General features: G+C 41.8%; 2 protein-coding genes across 2 annotated transcripts in view; one reads left to right on the top strand and one right to left on the bottom strand.

Annotated features, from left to right (window-relative positions):
- The window catches only part of pdia4 (protein disulfide isomerase family A, member 4), a 290,521-nt gene that overhangs the window by 29,213 nt on the left and 244,540 nt on the right, over window positions 1-16,768 (bottom strand). The gene's annotated exons all lie outside the window — the stretch shown is intronic.
- pola1 (polymerase (DNA directed), alpha 1) overlaps window positions 1-16,768 on the top strand; it is a 52,968-nt gene that overhangs the window by 20,834 nt on the left and 15,366 nt on the right. The window contains exon 34 of the mRNA XM_072450688.1: window positions 8,824-8,955. Within this exon, the coding sequence (XP_072306789.1) occupies window positions 8,824-8,955 (132 nt within the window). The remainder of the gene's footprint in view (window positions 1-8,823; window positions 8,956-16,768) is intronic.

Genomic DNA, 16,768 nt, shown 5'->3' with positions numbered 1-16,768 from the left:
TTTTGCAAAGTAAAATGGGCCAAAACTGTAGGTGAGCAAAGCTGGTAGAGACAAACCCCAAAAGACTTTCAGCTGTAATTGCAGGGAAAGGCAGTTCCACAAAGTACTGATGCAGGGAGACTGAATACCTTTGCACACTGCACTTTTCAGTTTTTTTATTTTGATAATCATAATGAAATAATGTACAATTTTCCTTACACTTCATGTTGCTCTTTCACTAAGAAATGCCAATTCAAAATATTTAAAGGTTGAATGGATGATTTCTTTGGCCCAAATCTGAGTCTTATTTCCTCGTGGCGTGGACTGCCGATTAGTCCTGCCACGTATCAATCATAAAACGCACCTATCGCTCACCTGCAGCCGCGTGTGGGCTCGTCCCCACGTTTCTGCGTGTCTAAGCGCATTGATCTATCATAATATAGTTCCCTCAGTGTACGGGACAAAATGAAGACGGAGAAAGACGAGAGATGCGATGCGATCCGTTGCGCTAATAAACAAACGCACGTGTGTGTTGTATCAGTCCGCACGGGGGGGTGCGCATGCGCACTTCCGCCTGCGTTCTCAAATCGCCGAAAAATCGTCCATTGCGCCTTTTGTGGTTGTGGCGTAACAAAATGTGGAAAAGTTAGAGGTACAAATACTTTTGCAAAGACAACACTGTAGATAATACTGGGGAAGATTGCAGAAAAGGCTATAAGATCTCAATCGATGATGACAAAAATACCAACCATTAGTCACATAGTGCGCGTTTAAATGAAACATATTATGTAAAATGACCTTAGCCTACCCTAAGATATTTTAATCAGGTAATAATTTCCTTCTCATTTACCACTCAGTTTAAATCATCTTTATTCTCCTGCTTTCCAAACGCGATAGCTCCAACAGTTTGTTTTCAACCAGCCTGAATTGTAGCTATAAGTATCCATAGGCAACCGTCCAGCAGTGTAACGCTTGTTGTAAGGATGTTTATGGTAACATACTGCAAAGAAACAGTTTAGTGCTGACCAAAACCTTCATGGGGTCCAAATTTGCCTTAGGGGCCCTTACCTCAGGCTTAACTCTATATGATTCACATCTCACAACATGGCGCACAGCTGTTCACATCCACTAGCCAATAACAAGTAGAAATACACGGGTAAAACAAGAAAGAAAATAAATTGTACAAACAAAATTATTACTATGATATGGATTTTGGTGTGCTGATATATAAACAGGTTGGAGGTGCCTATTTAACCGCCGATATATTTAGCAATGCTAAAGAAATGGTTTATTGAAGGCTGATTATAAAAATGTCAATGTGTGTGTGTCACGGTAAATAATATGCGTACATTTCGACCAGTAACGGCTCTTTTCACGACTCATTTACATGTCAATGTGAGTCCAGTAAACAAGGATACAGCCATAATCACTTCACAGTAGCTAATGAGAGAACAATGTTTACAATGTTGTGGTAGCACTTAACAAGCTAAGCGCTAACTAAAGTGAACGAAAGAAACATGGCATCAAAATGGACACATTTACAACGTTTACCGCTCACAAAGGCCACTTGATCACAACTCTTCAAACATAAGATTTCTTTGAATCCTGACTCCCAGCGTGTGCTAACGTTAGCTAACCAGAATATTCTCTTCTCCACTGACAATTTGATCAAACATAAACATTGTGTTGTCACTGGTGTGATCTGTGCTTAAGTTAACTTTTATTCTTGAGTTACTAGTGGACTTCAGAGTATTTAAATGGTCAGTCACAAACAAGAGCGTCACTCTGGAGCTGTGTTACACTACAGCATCTCAGACACACAACAAAACTACTACAGAAAAACGGCACAATGTCAAATATTGGGGCATTAATCTGTCAGTAAATTAGATAAGATGGCTGTATTTGAGCGTCTAAGCTTTAAAATTATGTATAACATGCTAGGGCTGGAAATTGCCTAGTACCTCTCGACACAATGTGTCCCCTATACAGGGTCCACAATACGATAAGTTCCCTATACACAGAACTTGATACAATACATGTCCTGGTACATGGATATCCCTTAAAACCGGTGTTAAACGTTTACTAAATTTATGTTTTGATTTAAGTAGAATAACAAAATGCATCATTATGTCATGTTCACACTGTCCTCAGTATCAGAATACAACTGTCCTATGATTAAGTCACATTTTCAGCTCCTCAGACTCGGCTTTGATGCAGCAGTCTGGAGATTAAGAAGTGTAGAACTCTGCAATTTCTCATGACTTCATGCTGTTTAAAAACGCATCTCTGCATGCCAAGAAGTCCGTCACATTCATTCATTTTTTCTATCGCTTTTTCCATTTCAGGGTCGCGGTCCGTCAAAGTTCGTCACAATATATTATAATATATCGAAATATTGAGCAGAGCCCTATAATATGCGCATGTGGAATAGAGTGGCCAGAGTTTGACCGATATTTCTCTAAATGCTCATATCGGCTAACAATGTCGGTCAGGCTCTACAGTATACCAGCATTAGACGAGGGTGTAAAGCTACGTACACACCGCGGCGTCAAATTCGCGCCCGACGCAGAAGTTGGACGCCTGTACATTTGAAGACGGACGCACGTCCGTAAAATACACTCAGCAGCAGACGTGCGTCTGAGTCGTCCTGGAGAGAGAGAGAGCTGGGTTTGAAAAATCGATTTTCCGATTTTTTATCAATTCACATATTAATGACCGATTATCGATTCGTACGTCCAAAGATCTATTTTTTTTTTTATTTTTTTTTTATTAAAAAAAATATATAATTAAAAAAAAGAATTAACATTTTTTTGAAAAATGCTCAACTTTTACATTTTATACTTCCAGTTTCAGTACTGGCAGTGTGTGAGCAGTTTTAAAATAAAAATGCTTTTGGTAGCAACCGCTTTTGGGTGAATTCTTAATTATTTTCAAGCATAACAATAATGCACTGGTTAGTGTCCCAGTAGGAATCCGCTGTTGCAGATGTAGTCACCTCAATGATGTCCTCCATTTATTGTCCTGAATTAGCTTTCTTGAAGGTAGATTGACCCTCATCAGTCTTCCAGCCATCAGTAACTACCAATACTTGTAAGATTTGCTGTTTAATATTGATATAATACTAGTTTTAATATGTTGCTTCTCTACACAGTCATGAAGTGAAGGAAACGGTTCAAATACATTTTTAATAACCCCCGGATCGAATCGAAATCGGATCGAATCGAAATCTGATCGAATCGGAAATCAGATCGAAATCGGATCGAATCGGATGGAATCTGAGAAAATCTGAAAAAATCAATTTTGAAACGTAAAAATCGGAATCGAATCGATTCTTGAAATTTGAATCGAAACCCAGCTCTAGTTCTGCGCACATGCTCAGTGGAGGAGTTGTGCTGTGTTGCTTTTCTCGTAGTGTAAATGGAGTTTAATGGCGGACCATGGCTTTGGTTTATTAACTTTACAAAGTCCAAAAGCGGAGGCGATGGGCTCCGGGGCCCGTCTGGGACCCGCATATACTTCAGAGGTGTGCAGAGTTTAGTCAATATTATTATTTGCTCCAAGAGCTCCAAGTCATGAGATTTTTTTTTTTATTTGTTGCGGGGTTTGTTTTGGGTCTGATGTTTACATAGACTTTGAATGTAAACTCACCGGACGCGCACTATCGACGCACCAGCCACTGTACACAGGCGCGTGTACGGCGCGCTTGAGCTCTCTGCGCACATGCGCAGTAGAGGTGTTGTTGCATGAGCAGTGGAGTTGATGACGGTGTGGCCTTTCATTGTGTAAAATGGCGGATATCAAGAGTGTTGTTTTCACGTATTTGGTTTTCAAAACCCTCACACGGAGGCGCCGGTCTCTGTATTCCACCGTGAATACATCGTACAGCTCCTTTCTCCCACAAACAGCCACAATCAATCGTTCGTCTGCCATTGTTGACGAGCAAGGAAAAAGTGGCGCTTCTTGGGGAATTCCACGGGGAATACCGGAAATGCGAGGGGCAATACGTACGTACGTACGTCACTGGAGCGTCAGCTCTGATTGGCTGCTGCGGCCGCTGCTACGCTTCTGCTGCAGAGACCTCAACATATCTGAACGCGTCGCGTAGCTGCTTTCGTCGCCTCGGCCGGCTCATACGCGCGCTCAAAGCATCGAGAGCAGAAAAAAACGCACCAATTGCGCCGCAAAAACGAAGAAATCGCGCTGCAGATAACGCACTACGTGCTCGACGCACGTTTACCATAGACTTTGAATGTAAACTGGACTCTTCGGCATGCGGCGGTGTGGAACGGCCATTAACATGGTGCTACCTCCAAACCTGGATAAATAGGAACAGTTATGTTATGTATCTAAGGGTTATTATTTTTCTCCAGAATTCATACGTCAAGTGCTAAAGAAGTAATGGTTTGCAAAGATTAATGGACTGGGGAGTCTTCAGATAAATGTTACTTGTATTGCTATTCTACCTTTTTAATGAAAATGATTTATCGAAAGACATTTTAATGATCTAATAGTTTAGACATCTATGGTAGCTGTTTGTGATGATTAATGCCACTCCCTGGGAGAAGAACTATATTTTAAGTGCTCAGGTATGGATGGAATTTTAGTGAGTGTGTTAATGATTTGGCCTGATCGAGAGTCAGATAACAGTAAACGCACAAAGAAACAAAACAACAAGAACAAAATGTAAGGTAGAAATAATATAGACCAAATGTCTCCGAAACCCTTCACTGTAGAAATAAACACAATGTGAAATGGAGATGTTAATTTGTCTAGCTGCATGTTCGGGAGTCTTATTAGTTGATTGACTGAAACGGCAAATTTTTCCGAAAGGGAACCATGTAGGCAAACACAAAATCTGAGCGGCCCGGCGGGGGGGTGTCACATGCACACTCCAGCGTCGTTGACTTCGCCGCAGTAACCTTTCTGTGCTGCTGTCACCGCGACAGTTAAATGGAGTTGGAGTTTAAAGGATCAAGTGTTTAAAGCGGTTTATATTTAGTGTAATTGTTATGTACTATGGTTACCTTTTCTTTTTATTAACTATAAGGCTGCCTGTCAAATGGACCATTCCCTTTCTGCAATCGCTCTGACCTGCTTTTCTACCTGTGTCGAGGGGAGTTATTGACCCTTAAAACCAGGCGCTGGCTTGGGCCTTTAGAGACCATCATATAGAACAAGTTAAGTCATCTTGGTTTTCTGTGCATTACAGAACACTAGTTGAACAATCCTTTTTCATTATTTTTCTCAGTGCTTCTTTTGATATTTCTCAAACCTGTTGGTGAAACGTTTGGTCATTGAGGGGCTCAGTCAAACATGCCCACCTGGATATCTTGTTTTCTGTTAACATATTTGCTTAATCATGATTATTAATGTGGGCCCTATGTAAAAAGAGCCCCCCCTAGTGCTATTTCTGTAGTCACATCATCACACAGATGGAAAAACAAAATGCGAGTCAGGCCCAATTGAGAAATGTGATTCATATTCCCTGTGAAAAGATAATCTTGATTTTATGTTTTTAACTGAAACATGGCTTGACAAAAACACAGGAAATGTAGTTCTGATAGAATCTGCTCCACCCAACTTTAAGTTTGAATCTGAAACACGAGAAAACAAAAAAGGGGGTGGAGTCTGTGCTGTCTTTAGAGATGAAATAATTACCCGCAGGTTGTCTTTTGGGGTGTTTTCATCATTTGAGTATGTATCCTTTAAAATGGAGCTAAAACGGTCTCCATCCATTCTCTTCATTGTTTTATACAAGCCTCCCCAGCACAGCCAAAGTTTTATTGATGATTTTACTGAGATGCTTTCAGTCGTATGCACAGACTTTGATGGTTTGGTCATTACAGGTGATTTCAATGTGCATGTTGATAATATTTGTGACAGAAAAGCTAAAGAGCTTGATGCTGTCCTTGAAACCTTCAGTCTTACTCAGCATGTGAGAGGCCCCACCCACAGCAAAGGACACACTCTAGATCTCATAATTACAAAGGGGGTAAATATTTCAAATGTTAATGTGATCGATGTTGCTCTGTCTGATCATTTCTGTGTCTTCTTTGACCTGTCTGTTTCTCCCAAACCACCGGTTGGTCCTGCAGTTGTTCAGAGGAGACACATAGGTGATGGCACAGGTGCACTGTTTATGGAAATGATAAACTTTGAAAATGTCTCATGTTCTAATGTAAATGATTTGTTGAACTCTGTTACATCTAGTGTTTTGAATGTTCTGGACACCATCGCCCCTATAAAGGCTAAAATGGTTAAAAATAAGCAGAAGGCGCCGTGGAGAAATGATGATTCGGTCAGGGCACAGAAAAGGGAGTGCCGCAGGGCCGAACGGAAATGGCGCAAGTCAAAGCTCCAGGTTCAAAAAGAGATTTACAAAGAGAAGCTGAACATGTACAACCTAATCTTTCGTAGAACTAGGGAAAGATATTTTTCTGAAATTATTGGAAGCTGCAGTAACAACTCGCGTGTCCTGGTTGCCACAGTAAACAGATTAACAAACCCTCCAGCTCAGCTGCCGTTAGAACTCATTTCCACATCCAAGTGTAATGAGTTTGCATTATTCTTTATGACAAAGTTCAGGGCATTAAAAATGCTATAAATCCCACAATGCAAAAAATTACCCTAAAACCACCAAGACACTTAGAGCTAACTCACTTTCCACCAGTAACTGACAAAACTGTCCATGAGATCATAACCAGTCTGAGTTCATCTACATGCTGCCTCGATGTGTTACCCACCAGATTTCTAAAGTCTGTGCTGAACAGTTTGTTAGCACCATTCACTCACATAGTTAACATGTCGCTTCAATCTGGAACATTCCCAATGTGTTTTAAAACTGCGGTCATAAAGCCTCTCCTAAAGAAGAGCAGTCTTGATGCCGCAGTACTGAGTCATTACCGGCCCATCTCTAATCTGCCATTTTGGGGCAGAGTCCTTGAAAAGGTTGTTTACCAACAGCTCACAGATTTCCTCTTAATAAACAACTGATTTGATGTTTTTCAGTCAGGTTTTAGACCTCATCACAGCACTGAGACTGCTCTTGTCAAGGTGACAAATGACATCCGCCTGAACACTGACACGGGCAAAGCCTCAGTCTTAATTCTGTTAGATCTGAGTGCTGCTGAGTGCTTGACACTGTTGATCATGGCATCATCTCTTACAGAGACTAGAGGACTGGGTGGGCATCACTGGCACTGCCCTAAACTGGTTAAGGTCCTATCTGGAAGACAGGAAGTACTTTGTTGAAATTGGTAGCTGTGTCTCAGACCACATGACCCTGACCTGTGGAGTGCCCCAAGGGTCAGTCCTGGGTCCCCTTCTGTTCAACCTCTACATGCTGCCGTTAGGTCAGTTGATACGCAGTGAAAATGTGTCCTATCACAATTATGCAGACGACACTCAGATCTATGTTTCACTATCGGCAGGTGACTATGGACCAGTAGATTCACTCTGTCACTGCATCCAACAGATCAGTGTGTGGATGCAAAACAACTTTCTCCAGCTGAACTCAGACAAGACTGAAATAATCGTTTTTGGCCCACAGAGACAAAGAGAAAGTGTTAGCGGTCACCTCCAGAGTCTCGCTCTAAAACCTACAAACCAAATTAGAAATCTGGGGGTAATAATGGACTCAGACTTGAACTTTAATAGCCACGTCAAATCAATAACATCAGCAGCTTTTTCTAATCTAATCTAAAAAACATTGCCAAAATCAAAAATATAGTGTCAAAACCAGATTTAGAGAGACTTATCCATGCGTTTGTCTCCAGTAGATTAGACTACTGTAACGGCCTGCTCACTGGCCTCTCCAAACGAGTTGTAAAACAGCTGCAGTACATCCAGAACGCTGCTGCTCGGGTCCTGACTAGAACCAGGAAGTATGATCACATTAGTCCTGTTCTCAGGTCTCTGCACTGGCTCCTGTGGCTCAGAGAATAGACTCTAAAGCAGCTCTGCTTGTGTACAAGTCTCTCCATGGCCTAGCACCAAAGTACATCTTGGATATGTTAGTGCCATATGAACCATCTCGGACTCCGAGGACCTCAGGGACCGGCCTCCTGCTGGTGCCAGAGTCAGGACAAAACATGGGGAATCTGCGTTTCAGTTTTATGCAGCTAAAATCTGGAACAGTCTTCCTGAAGATGTGAGACAGGCTTCTACTCTGACAAGGTTCAACTCTAAGCTAAAAACAGTTTTGTTTAGCTGCGCATATGACTGAAAGGATTTTTTCTTTGCACTCTTCTCTTTTGTTTGTAATTTTATTAGTTTAGACAATCAGTTGGATTGATAATTTTTAATTCAGTTAATTTTATTGTATTTCTGTTTCTGTAATTTCTTTGTGATTTGAAAGCATTTTTTCCTGCTGTGAAGCACTTTGAATTGCCTTGTGTATGAAATGTGCTCTACAAATAAACTTGCCTTGCCTAATGTTGCTATAATTTGTAATGAAGCCACTTTTATAGTCACTCTTGAAAATTTACTTTCTTTTATCGCCATGAGTTATCTTTTGTTTCATTCTACTCTTACACTAAAACTAACAATGTTGGCTGTTTGTTTTGAAAAGTGAAGTATTCGCACAATGGTTTATTACATACTTTCTATGGTAACAGTAAAAAATACAAAAAGAGATGTCTCTCTTTGCAGTAATCGTAATACTTATTTTTGAGATCGTGACACGCTTACCTATGACTTTAAAACCAATCAAATCAAACTAATCAACTAAAACCATTTGCAAAGTTTATAAAAATCAAACTATGTTAGCATTTGTTAACATAATATTTTGAGGAAAATGTTGAAAAGACGACCTGCAATGCCACTCAAAGACGCTTTTCTTTCCAGGGAATAACGTTGGAGCCCAGCTTGATGCGCTGCTGTCACATCCCCTGCGGAAGCCGCCCCATCGACTACGCCGTGAACATCAGCAACAAACTTCTACTTGACATCCGGCGCCACATAAAAACATATTATTCCGTGAGTATTTTCTTTACGCTATGGGTTTTGTCTGTTTGAAAATCGCTGGAATGTATATTAATGTATACAATGGTATTAAACAGTAGCGCATTGGCGATAAGACTGCAAAACATGTGTAATTGTATTGCCAAAACTCAAATTTGCCTGCTTAAATTGTCAGGGAAAGGTCTGAGCGGTATTTAACACAATGGGAGATGCAACAGATGTAGTAATGGACAAGACTTTTTCAAATTATGTTGGACAAAAGATGATAAAAACCCTCAGCAGGGCACCAGGCTGACATTTACAACCACGGAGCACTTTCAGACGCTACATAGACTTGGGGCAGACATTATTCATCCATTCATCCGCTTATCCGGGGCCAGGTCGCGGGGGCAGCGGTCTAAGCAGGGACTCCCAGGCTTTCCTCTCCCCAGACACTTCCTCCAACTCCTCCGTGGGATCAATATTCATGACAACACTCAAATGAACAGTCAAGCGAAAGTTTATAAAGGGTTTGACGTACATTCAACACTTAACATACACTCTTCAGCCACAATATCTTATTACTTATTCTCTCTTGATTTTCAGCTGATACTTTCTTCAAAATAAGAAGAATTTTAACAAGAATTTCGGTTTTCTGCAATCATAGATGCACATACAACATTAGGGCTGCGCAATATGGGGCAAAAATACAGACTGCAAAAATTGGCGAATGGAATAATCAATATCGCAAGGGATAAAATATAATTGCAACAACACAAAAAGTAAAGGCAAATTTTATTCAAGATTTTTGTTATGAAGTCCTATTTTAGCTTAGTTTTAGTTACGGATCTTTGTGACATGTTGAATGTAATAAATTAAAGCTATTTTGTTTTCATTTCAACCAAACCTATTCTATAAAAAAGTATGTTTAAACATCACAATAATATCGCAATGGTAATCATAGTTACGGAGGAAGGCATAAGAACTGTTGAGCCTTAAAAAAGTTTGATGTCTGTTTTTAAAAATCTAGTATTTGTCCTCTAGAAAATAAAACTTCTTACAATCATTGTAGAAGACTGTTGTAAAAAAACATGTGAATGTACCATCCCACAACAGGCAATATAAGTGTCAAATGAGAGCGCTGTACTTTTTTAATAATGGGTGGAAAAAAGGGGAAAGTCTATTGAGGCCTGGAACACTTTGGTCTTGAGTGAGTGTCAGGAGTGTGTACGCAGGGCTAACTCTCCCACAGTGCTGAACAGAAATCAATTACTGCTGTGAATGTGTGGGGAATGAGCCCCCCTCAGCCTCTTTGTGGCGATGTGTGAAACAGCTGCTACCACTGAATACTTGCACCTTGTACGGCCACACACACACACACACACACACTCACACACTTAGAGCACAGTACTAGCAGAGGCCTGTGGGCACCAGTGGACACGGCACACACAGCGGGGCAATGGACAGGGGTAATATTGTGTAATTAAGGATTCCTTTCAGGCCGAGGGAGAGATCAAATAGAGCTGTTTGTCTGGCCAGATAGGCTAAAAGCTGTGCACGCCTGTATGACGACAAGACTCCAGACATTAATCATTAGTGAAGTTACCTGCCCCCCTCCTCGCACATACCCAATAAAGCACCTCCTGAGAATGGGCAAACACCATCTCATCCTTTTTACACTACTGTCTGCTACGGCTACTGACGCTCTCACTGTCTTGGGCAAAATGAGAGACTTGCTTGCTTCCTGAAACACCCAGTAATTCTTTTTTTTTTAAAACCCCTCCTATCTAACCACCGTTGCCATGGCATTTAACAAATTATTGCAATTACCCTCGTCATGCGGGTCGCCCCTGGAAACGGGCCGAGGGGCAAGAGAAGAAAGGGGGAGGGAGAGAGTAGGGTGAATGAAGACCAGAGGTGGTGATAATCCTGTTTTGAACAAAAGGTCAAATTGTTGAATAGAGAAGCTTTGATTAAGCGGAGGAGGTACAAAGTGGGAGCGTTTGAGCTCCATTCACAGTGTGTGGGTATACAAGAGCTGGAGAGGGGGCTTTGAGTCCCTTCAGAGCTGGAGGAGTTGACTTCTTCTGTTTCTAACTCGAAGTCCTGATGGATGTGTGGTCTAACAGGTGCTTTGACCTTACTGATCTTCTCATCACTTTGGGTTGGTTCATATGAAGGATTTATTATTTACGGTAACAAAAAACACTAATTCAATATTCTGATACCAACACTGGTATCCAAACTAGCTGGTCATATGAGTAGGTCTGACTACTGTCTCTTTTCCACTCCCTGCTGACGAACACAAAGCTGTTCCTCCCTTCCGGACCCTCACGGGAGCTGAGTGGGCACATTCAAGACAAAGTACAAGACTTTCCTCAATCAAAATCAACAGTTCTTTTCAGGTGTTTCAATTAAATTCAATTTATTTTTGTAACGCCCAAAATCACAACAACGGTTGCCTCTGAGGGAAAAACAGTGAAAAACGAATAAAGCAATGTCTGTGGTGGCGAGGGACGATGTTCAAGAGTCCCCTGTCCCTACGGTACGTACAGACCGCAGACGCCTAAACGCGCCCGACGCAGAATTTGAGCGTGTGTACATTTGAAAGGTTTACGCAGTGGACGCGCGCTCACGCTGTCTGCGCACATGCGCAGTAGAGGTGTTGTCGCATGAGCAGTGGAGTTGTTGAAATGCATTGTGTAAAATGGCGGATATCGAGAGCGTTGTTTTCACGTTTTGGGTTTTCAAAACCCTCACACGGAGGCGCCGGACTTATTTCTGACTCTGTATTCCACCGTGAATACATCGTACAGCTTCTTGGGGAATTCCACGGGGAATACCGGAAAGTATGTACGTACGTACGTACTGTGGCTGCTGCGGCGGCTGCTACGCTTCTGCTGCAGAGACCTCAACATATCTGAACGCGTCGCGTAAGCCGCTTTCGTCACCTCGGCTGGCTCATACGCGCGCTCAAAGCGTCGAGCGTAAGAAAACGCACCAATCGCACCGCAAAAACGAAGAAATCGCGCCGCGGATAACGCACTACGTGCTCGACGCGCGTTTACCATAGACTTTGAATGTAAACTGGACACTTCGGCCGCGGCGGTGTGGAAGCCGCTTTAGACCCTCCTTCTCAGCCAGGACAAACTACAAAAAACCTCCTTGGGAAAAAGTAGAAATCTGTAGGAGTTGCACAGTGAAGGGAGGATCTGACTCCTACAGACGGGTGTGAGGGAGACAGTGGAGCTGGACCCGCTTCAGGAGGAGAATCAGCTCTTCAGGAGGAGCACCAGCTCTTCAGGAGGAGCACCAGCTCTTCAGGAGGAGCACCAGCTCTTCAGGAGGAGCACCAGCTCTTCAGGAGGAGCACCAGCTCTTCAGGAGGAGCACCAGCTCTTCAGGAGGAGCACCAGTTCTTCAGGAGGAGCACCAGCTCTTCAGGAGGAGCACCAGCTCTTCAGGAGGAGCACCAGCTCTTCAGGAGGAGCACCAGTTCTTCAGGAGGAGCACCAGCTCTTCAGGAGGAGCACCAGCTCTTCAGGAGGAGCACCAGCTCTTCAGGAGGAGCACCAGCTCTTCAGGAGGAGCACCAGCTCTTCAGGAGGAGAACCAGTTCTTCAGGAGGAGAACCAGCTCTTGTTTGCTCACTTCTCTTGCCTATCTCACCTCCCCAGAGATGGCACGTTGCAACATTTTCCCAAATGCACTTCTAACTGACTGTTCATCCTCCAACATGATCACAACTAGCATTAACCCCAGATTAAATATGGAAATGCTCTTTTTCCAGTGAAGAGTGCTGATATACACTATTATCGAGCCAATATTTGCATATATTTGGCCCTAAATTTACTGCAAGGGTTAGTTTTTGTTTTGTTTTTCTTTGTTATACTTGTATTATGCAGATCAGTGAAAAGTATAGAAATGTGTAATTGAGTTGGCTGTAATTTCAATTCTTATTATTTTTATTTTATTTTTTTAAAATGATCTAAATCAGCCCACATATATTGGCGGAACCTTTCAGCTGCTCTGGGTTCTAATACATCAACATCGGCCATGAAAACCATTCACTGTCGGGTGTGACAACCATTTGCCTCACGCTGTGCAGAATACTGTAGCTCCTTTGCCTAGAGTTGATCAGGTTGTTGATTGTGGCCTGTGGAATGTTGGTCCACTCCTCTTCCATCGGCGGTGCAAAGTTGCTGGAAAACTGTCGTACTCTTCAATCCAGAGCATCCCAAACATACTCGGTGGGTGACATGTCTGGCAAGACCTGGGATCTTTTCAGCTTCCAGGAGTTGTGCACAGATCCTTGCAACATGAGGTGATCCATGAGGTAGTGGATGAGTGGCACAACAAAGGGCCTCAGGAAATCGTCACGGTGTCTTTGTGCAATCGGAATGCCCATCTTGTTGTTGCCCATGACATAATTAAGATCAGGAAGATGGCTGGACCAGACGGTATCAGCTCCAAATTTAAATCCTGCGTAGATGGAACTGTGTGGAGTTATGGAACATGTCATGAGCCTAAAGCTGAGACGTCTGGAAGACTTCCTGTGTGGTAACTGTGCCCAAGACGCCGAGTGCGCCAAAGACCTCCGCAGCTTCAGTGGATCTCTGGAGCTGCTGCATCACGGAGAGGAAGAAGCTGGGCAAGGTCATCAAGAATTCCAGGTCCGTCCTCGGCTATGCTCTGGACTCAGGAGGTGGAGGACAGAAGGGTCCTGGCCAAACTCACGTCTATGCTAAACCATGAGTTCCACCCTCTGCAGGATGTGCCGGCTGCTCTGAGCAGCTTCAGACTGATCCACTCTCAATACTTGAAGGAGAAGTCTTTCTTTCCTTCAGACTGTACAATGAACTCTTGGCACTGAACATGTCATCTATCTATAGTAATCAGGTGCAACACTGTAACATAATGTCTATAATCTCTGGTGCAAACTTTTCTGAAGTATTTTAAAACATATTCATCTTGTTTTTATTGCGCGTCTCTATTCTCCTGCTGTGCTAAAACTTTGTATCTAACATACGCTTGCCCATACCATAACCCAACACCACCATGGGCCTCGAACGTTGACGTCAGCAAACGGCTCACCCTGAAGACTCCACATGCCGCTCAACAGTGAAAACCGGGTTCTGCCAGGTGCTATTTTACTCGGTTAAGATCGGTTAAGATGATGAACTGCAGTCAGGTCCAGGATGACGAGCATGAAGATGAGCGTCCATGAGACTGTTCCAGTGTGTGAAGAAATGCTATGGTTATGCAAACCAATTGTTGCAGCAGTTGTTCGGGAGATGAACATACTGGATATGGAGGTCCTGGTGTGGTTACGCGTGGAGACTACGTATGGTAGAGAAATTTAACATTCAATGCACTGGCAACCGCTGTCCTTTTATTGTGGCCAGCCTCAGGCATATCTGTGCAATATTCATGCCGTCTAATCAGCATCTTGATATGCCACTCCTGTGAGGTGGGATGGTTTATGTCTGTAAAGGAGAAATGCTCAGCACAAATTTAGACACATTTGTTAACAATATTTGAGAGGAATGGGTCTTTTGTGTATATAAAAAATGCACTTTAATATTTGAGTTCAGCTCATGAATAATAGGAGCAAAGACAAAAGTGCTGCATTTATATTTTTGTTTAATGTACATGTTTTCATTGAGATTGTTTGTACTTCTACACATTCTAATTCAGGCTTTTTGTAGATCTCCTGGACACTGTATAATCAATACCACTTGTTGATCTCTGAAAGGTCTCATTCCAACTATTTTGAGTTATTTTGTGAAGAAACCTTTTTCGTTTTCGTGTGTTAACCTGCACAGTGCCGTTTTCCATATTCACTTAAATGTGTGCGAGTTATACAATTACTGAAAATAATTGTTTGCTTTCTGAAACGTCGTCTGTAACAAGCCTGTTGTAGGTGGTTATTAAAGTACTTGTTTTGTCTAATCAACGGCCTGAAACAATAATTTTGGTTTAATTGAATGATTTTTCAATCATCATAAATTTAGTCATTAATTTGTCTTAATGATTTTATATTCCTTTGGTGCACCACTTGTACTGCTCGCTGTAATTCGGTTAGGGTCAGACATGGCAGCTATTAGACAAACTTGGCATTGTTGTTGAATTCTTTTGATGGAGAAAATGGAGGAATCCCAGAGCGTTTGAAGGTTGATGACGAGAGTGTTAAACGCGAGCACAAAGCAGGAGAAGCTGAGAGGCTATGTTTCTCAGTGGTTCCTGTCACGGCCTGGTCTTGCCTTTGTTTGGTTAAATTATGTGGAATTCATTTGACATCTGTATTCAGTGTGTCGGGTATCCACTGCTATAATTATGCAATTATGATCCTTTATTCTTACATCCCACTGTACACCCCGCCCCCACCTGAGCTCCTGCAAAATTGCTCAATTGGACTCTTTTTTTCTTTGGCCATTCTTTCTTTTTTTCTTTGTTTTAGACTTTTATGCATCTCACGTAGGGGTAACCTCACTTAATCCTGTGGTATTTGTCTATATTTTTCGAGAAACAGAGAATGTATTTTTATTTCATTTTTGGATTGGTCAATCTATTTGAACAGATCCATCTTTGATACAGGAAAAGTTGCTCGTCTAAACTCAGATGTTATTCTTATGTTGCCTCGCCGCAGATCTGACCTGTAGCTTAGCCTGGTGGCATCACTTGCTTGTCTTCATGGAGAGAGGCAAGTTTAATGCAATACTGTGGAATATTCTAGGGATGTGAAAATTTTTTTTTTTTTTTTTTTTTTTTTTTTTTTGCTAATCAGTCAGTATTTTATTAGAATTTCAAAGCTTTATTATGACTGTAACAGGAAGACGGCATGGAAGTAGCTGGCTGGAGTTTTGGGATTGACAGGACATTTTAATCTGCCTTTTCATTTTCATTTACTCATACTTTTCTACATGCATAGAGGCTTTTGTGAGTCTAATAATTCACACTCCCTTTAGTTGATTAAGCGACGCACAGGGCATGTATTTAGTGTGATGACTGGGAAAGGGAAACTCTAAAAAAAAAAAGGAGCGGTAATTCTTTTAAACTATGCAAACTAAATTATTTGCTTATGAAGCGGTATTATAACACCTGTGGGAAAAGCAGTGTGTGCCAAAGCTTGTCCCAATAACAAAACACAATGGACTTTAAATGGCCTCCACTGTCTTATCGATTGCCATTATCTTGTGTATATTTTAATCAGCGGTAGTGAACCAGCCCGATTTCCCATAATGCTCAGCACCATGAAAAGCTGTGTGGATAATTAGCCGTGGCGTTACAGTCCATGAGTAAAGCTGTGAGCGGTGGGACTTTCTAATGGATTTGGGACATGTGTTTGTTTTGGCTTTTGCTTTTGGAGGAGATTAACCGAGCGCAGAGGCGGGGCTATACCAGGGCTGTTCATTGTCATAGCGGAGATTCAATCAATTAATTTTAATCGTTGGGTAGAAGGCACGTAGCCAGACGAGGGAGAGCAAGTCGTCATTTCTGTTTTACAGTATTTCATCTTTTGTATTTTTCCATCATTTTTCTGTTGCAACTAAAGGCTTTAAACTTGATACCAAACAACAATCATGTTTAGAACTACAAATGTCACAATATCCAATTTTAGTGTCACAATTATTACAATTATACACGCTTATTGACCCCAGGGCCAAACTGTGAAAGCCTTAATTTTCTTTCATTCATTTTGCCTAATATATATGACCATTCTTCTAGTATTTGACCAACTTCATGGAATCAAACCATCTGATTGAGAAAAAAAAAAAATATGGTGACGTAAACATTCAGATAACATTACATTTAGGTTTACTTTTTTGGAATAGACATTTCATTTATA

The sequence above is a fragment of the Eucyclogobius newberryi genome, unplaced genomic scaffold (assembly GCF_026437365.1).
Source record: "Eucyclogobius newberryi isolate DKJ021-1_F unplaced genomic scaffold, fEucNew1.0.hap1 SCAF_18, whole genome shotgun sequence".
Taxonomy (NCBI): Eukaryota; Metazoa; Chordata; class Actinopteri; order Gobiiformes; family Gobiidae; genus Eucyclogobius; species Eucyclogobius newberryi.
This window is presented reverse-complemented; position numbering and strand designations above follow the sequence as displayed.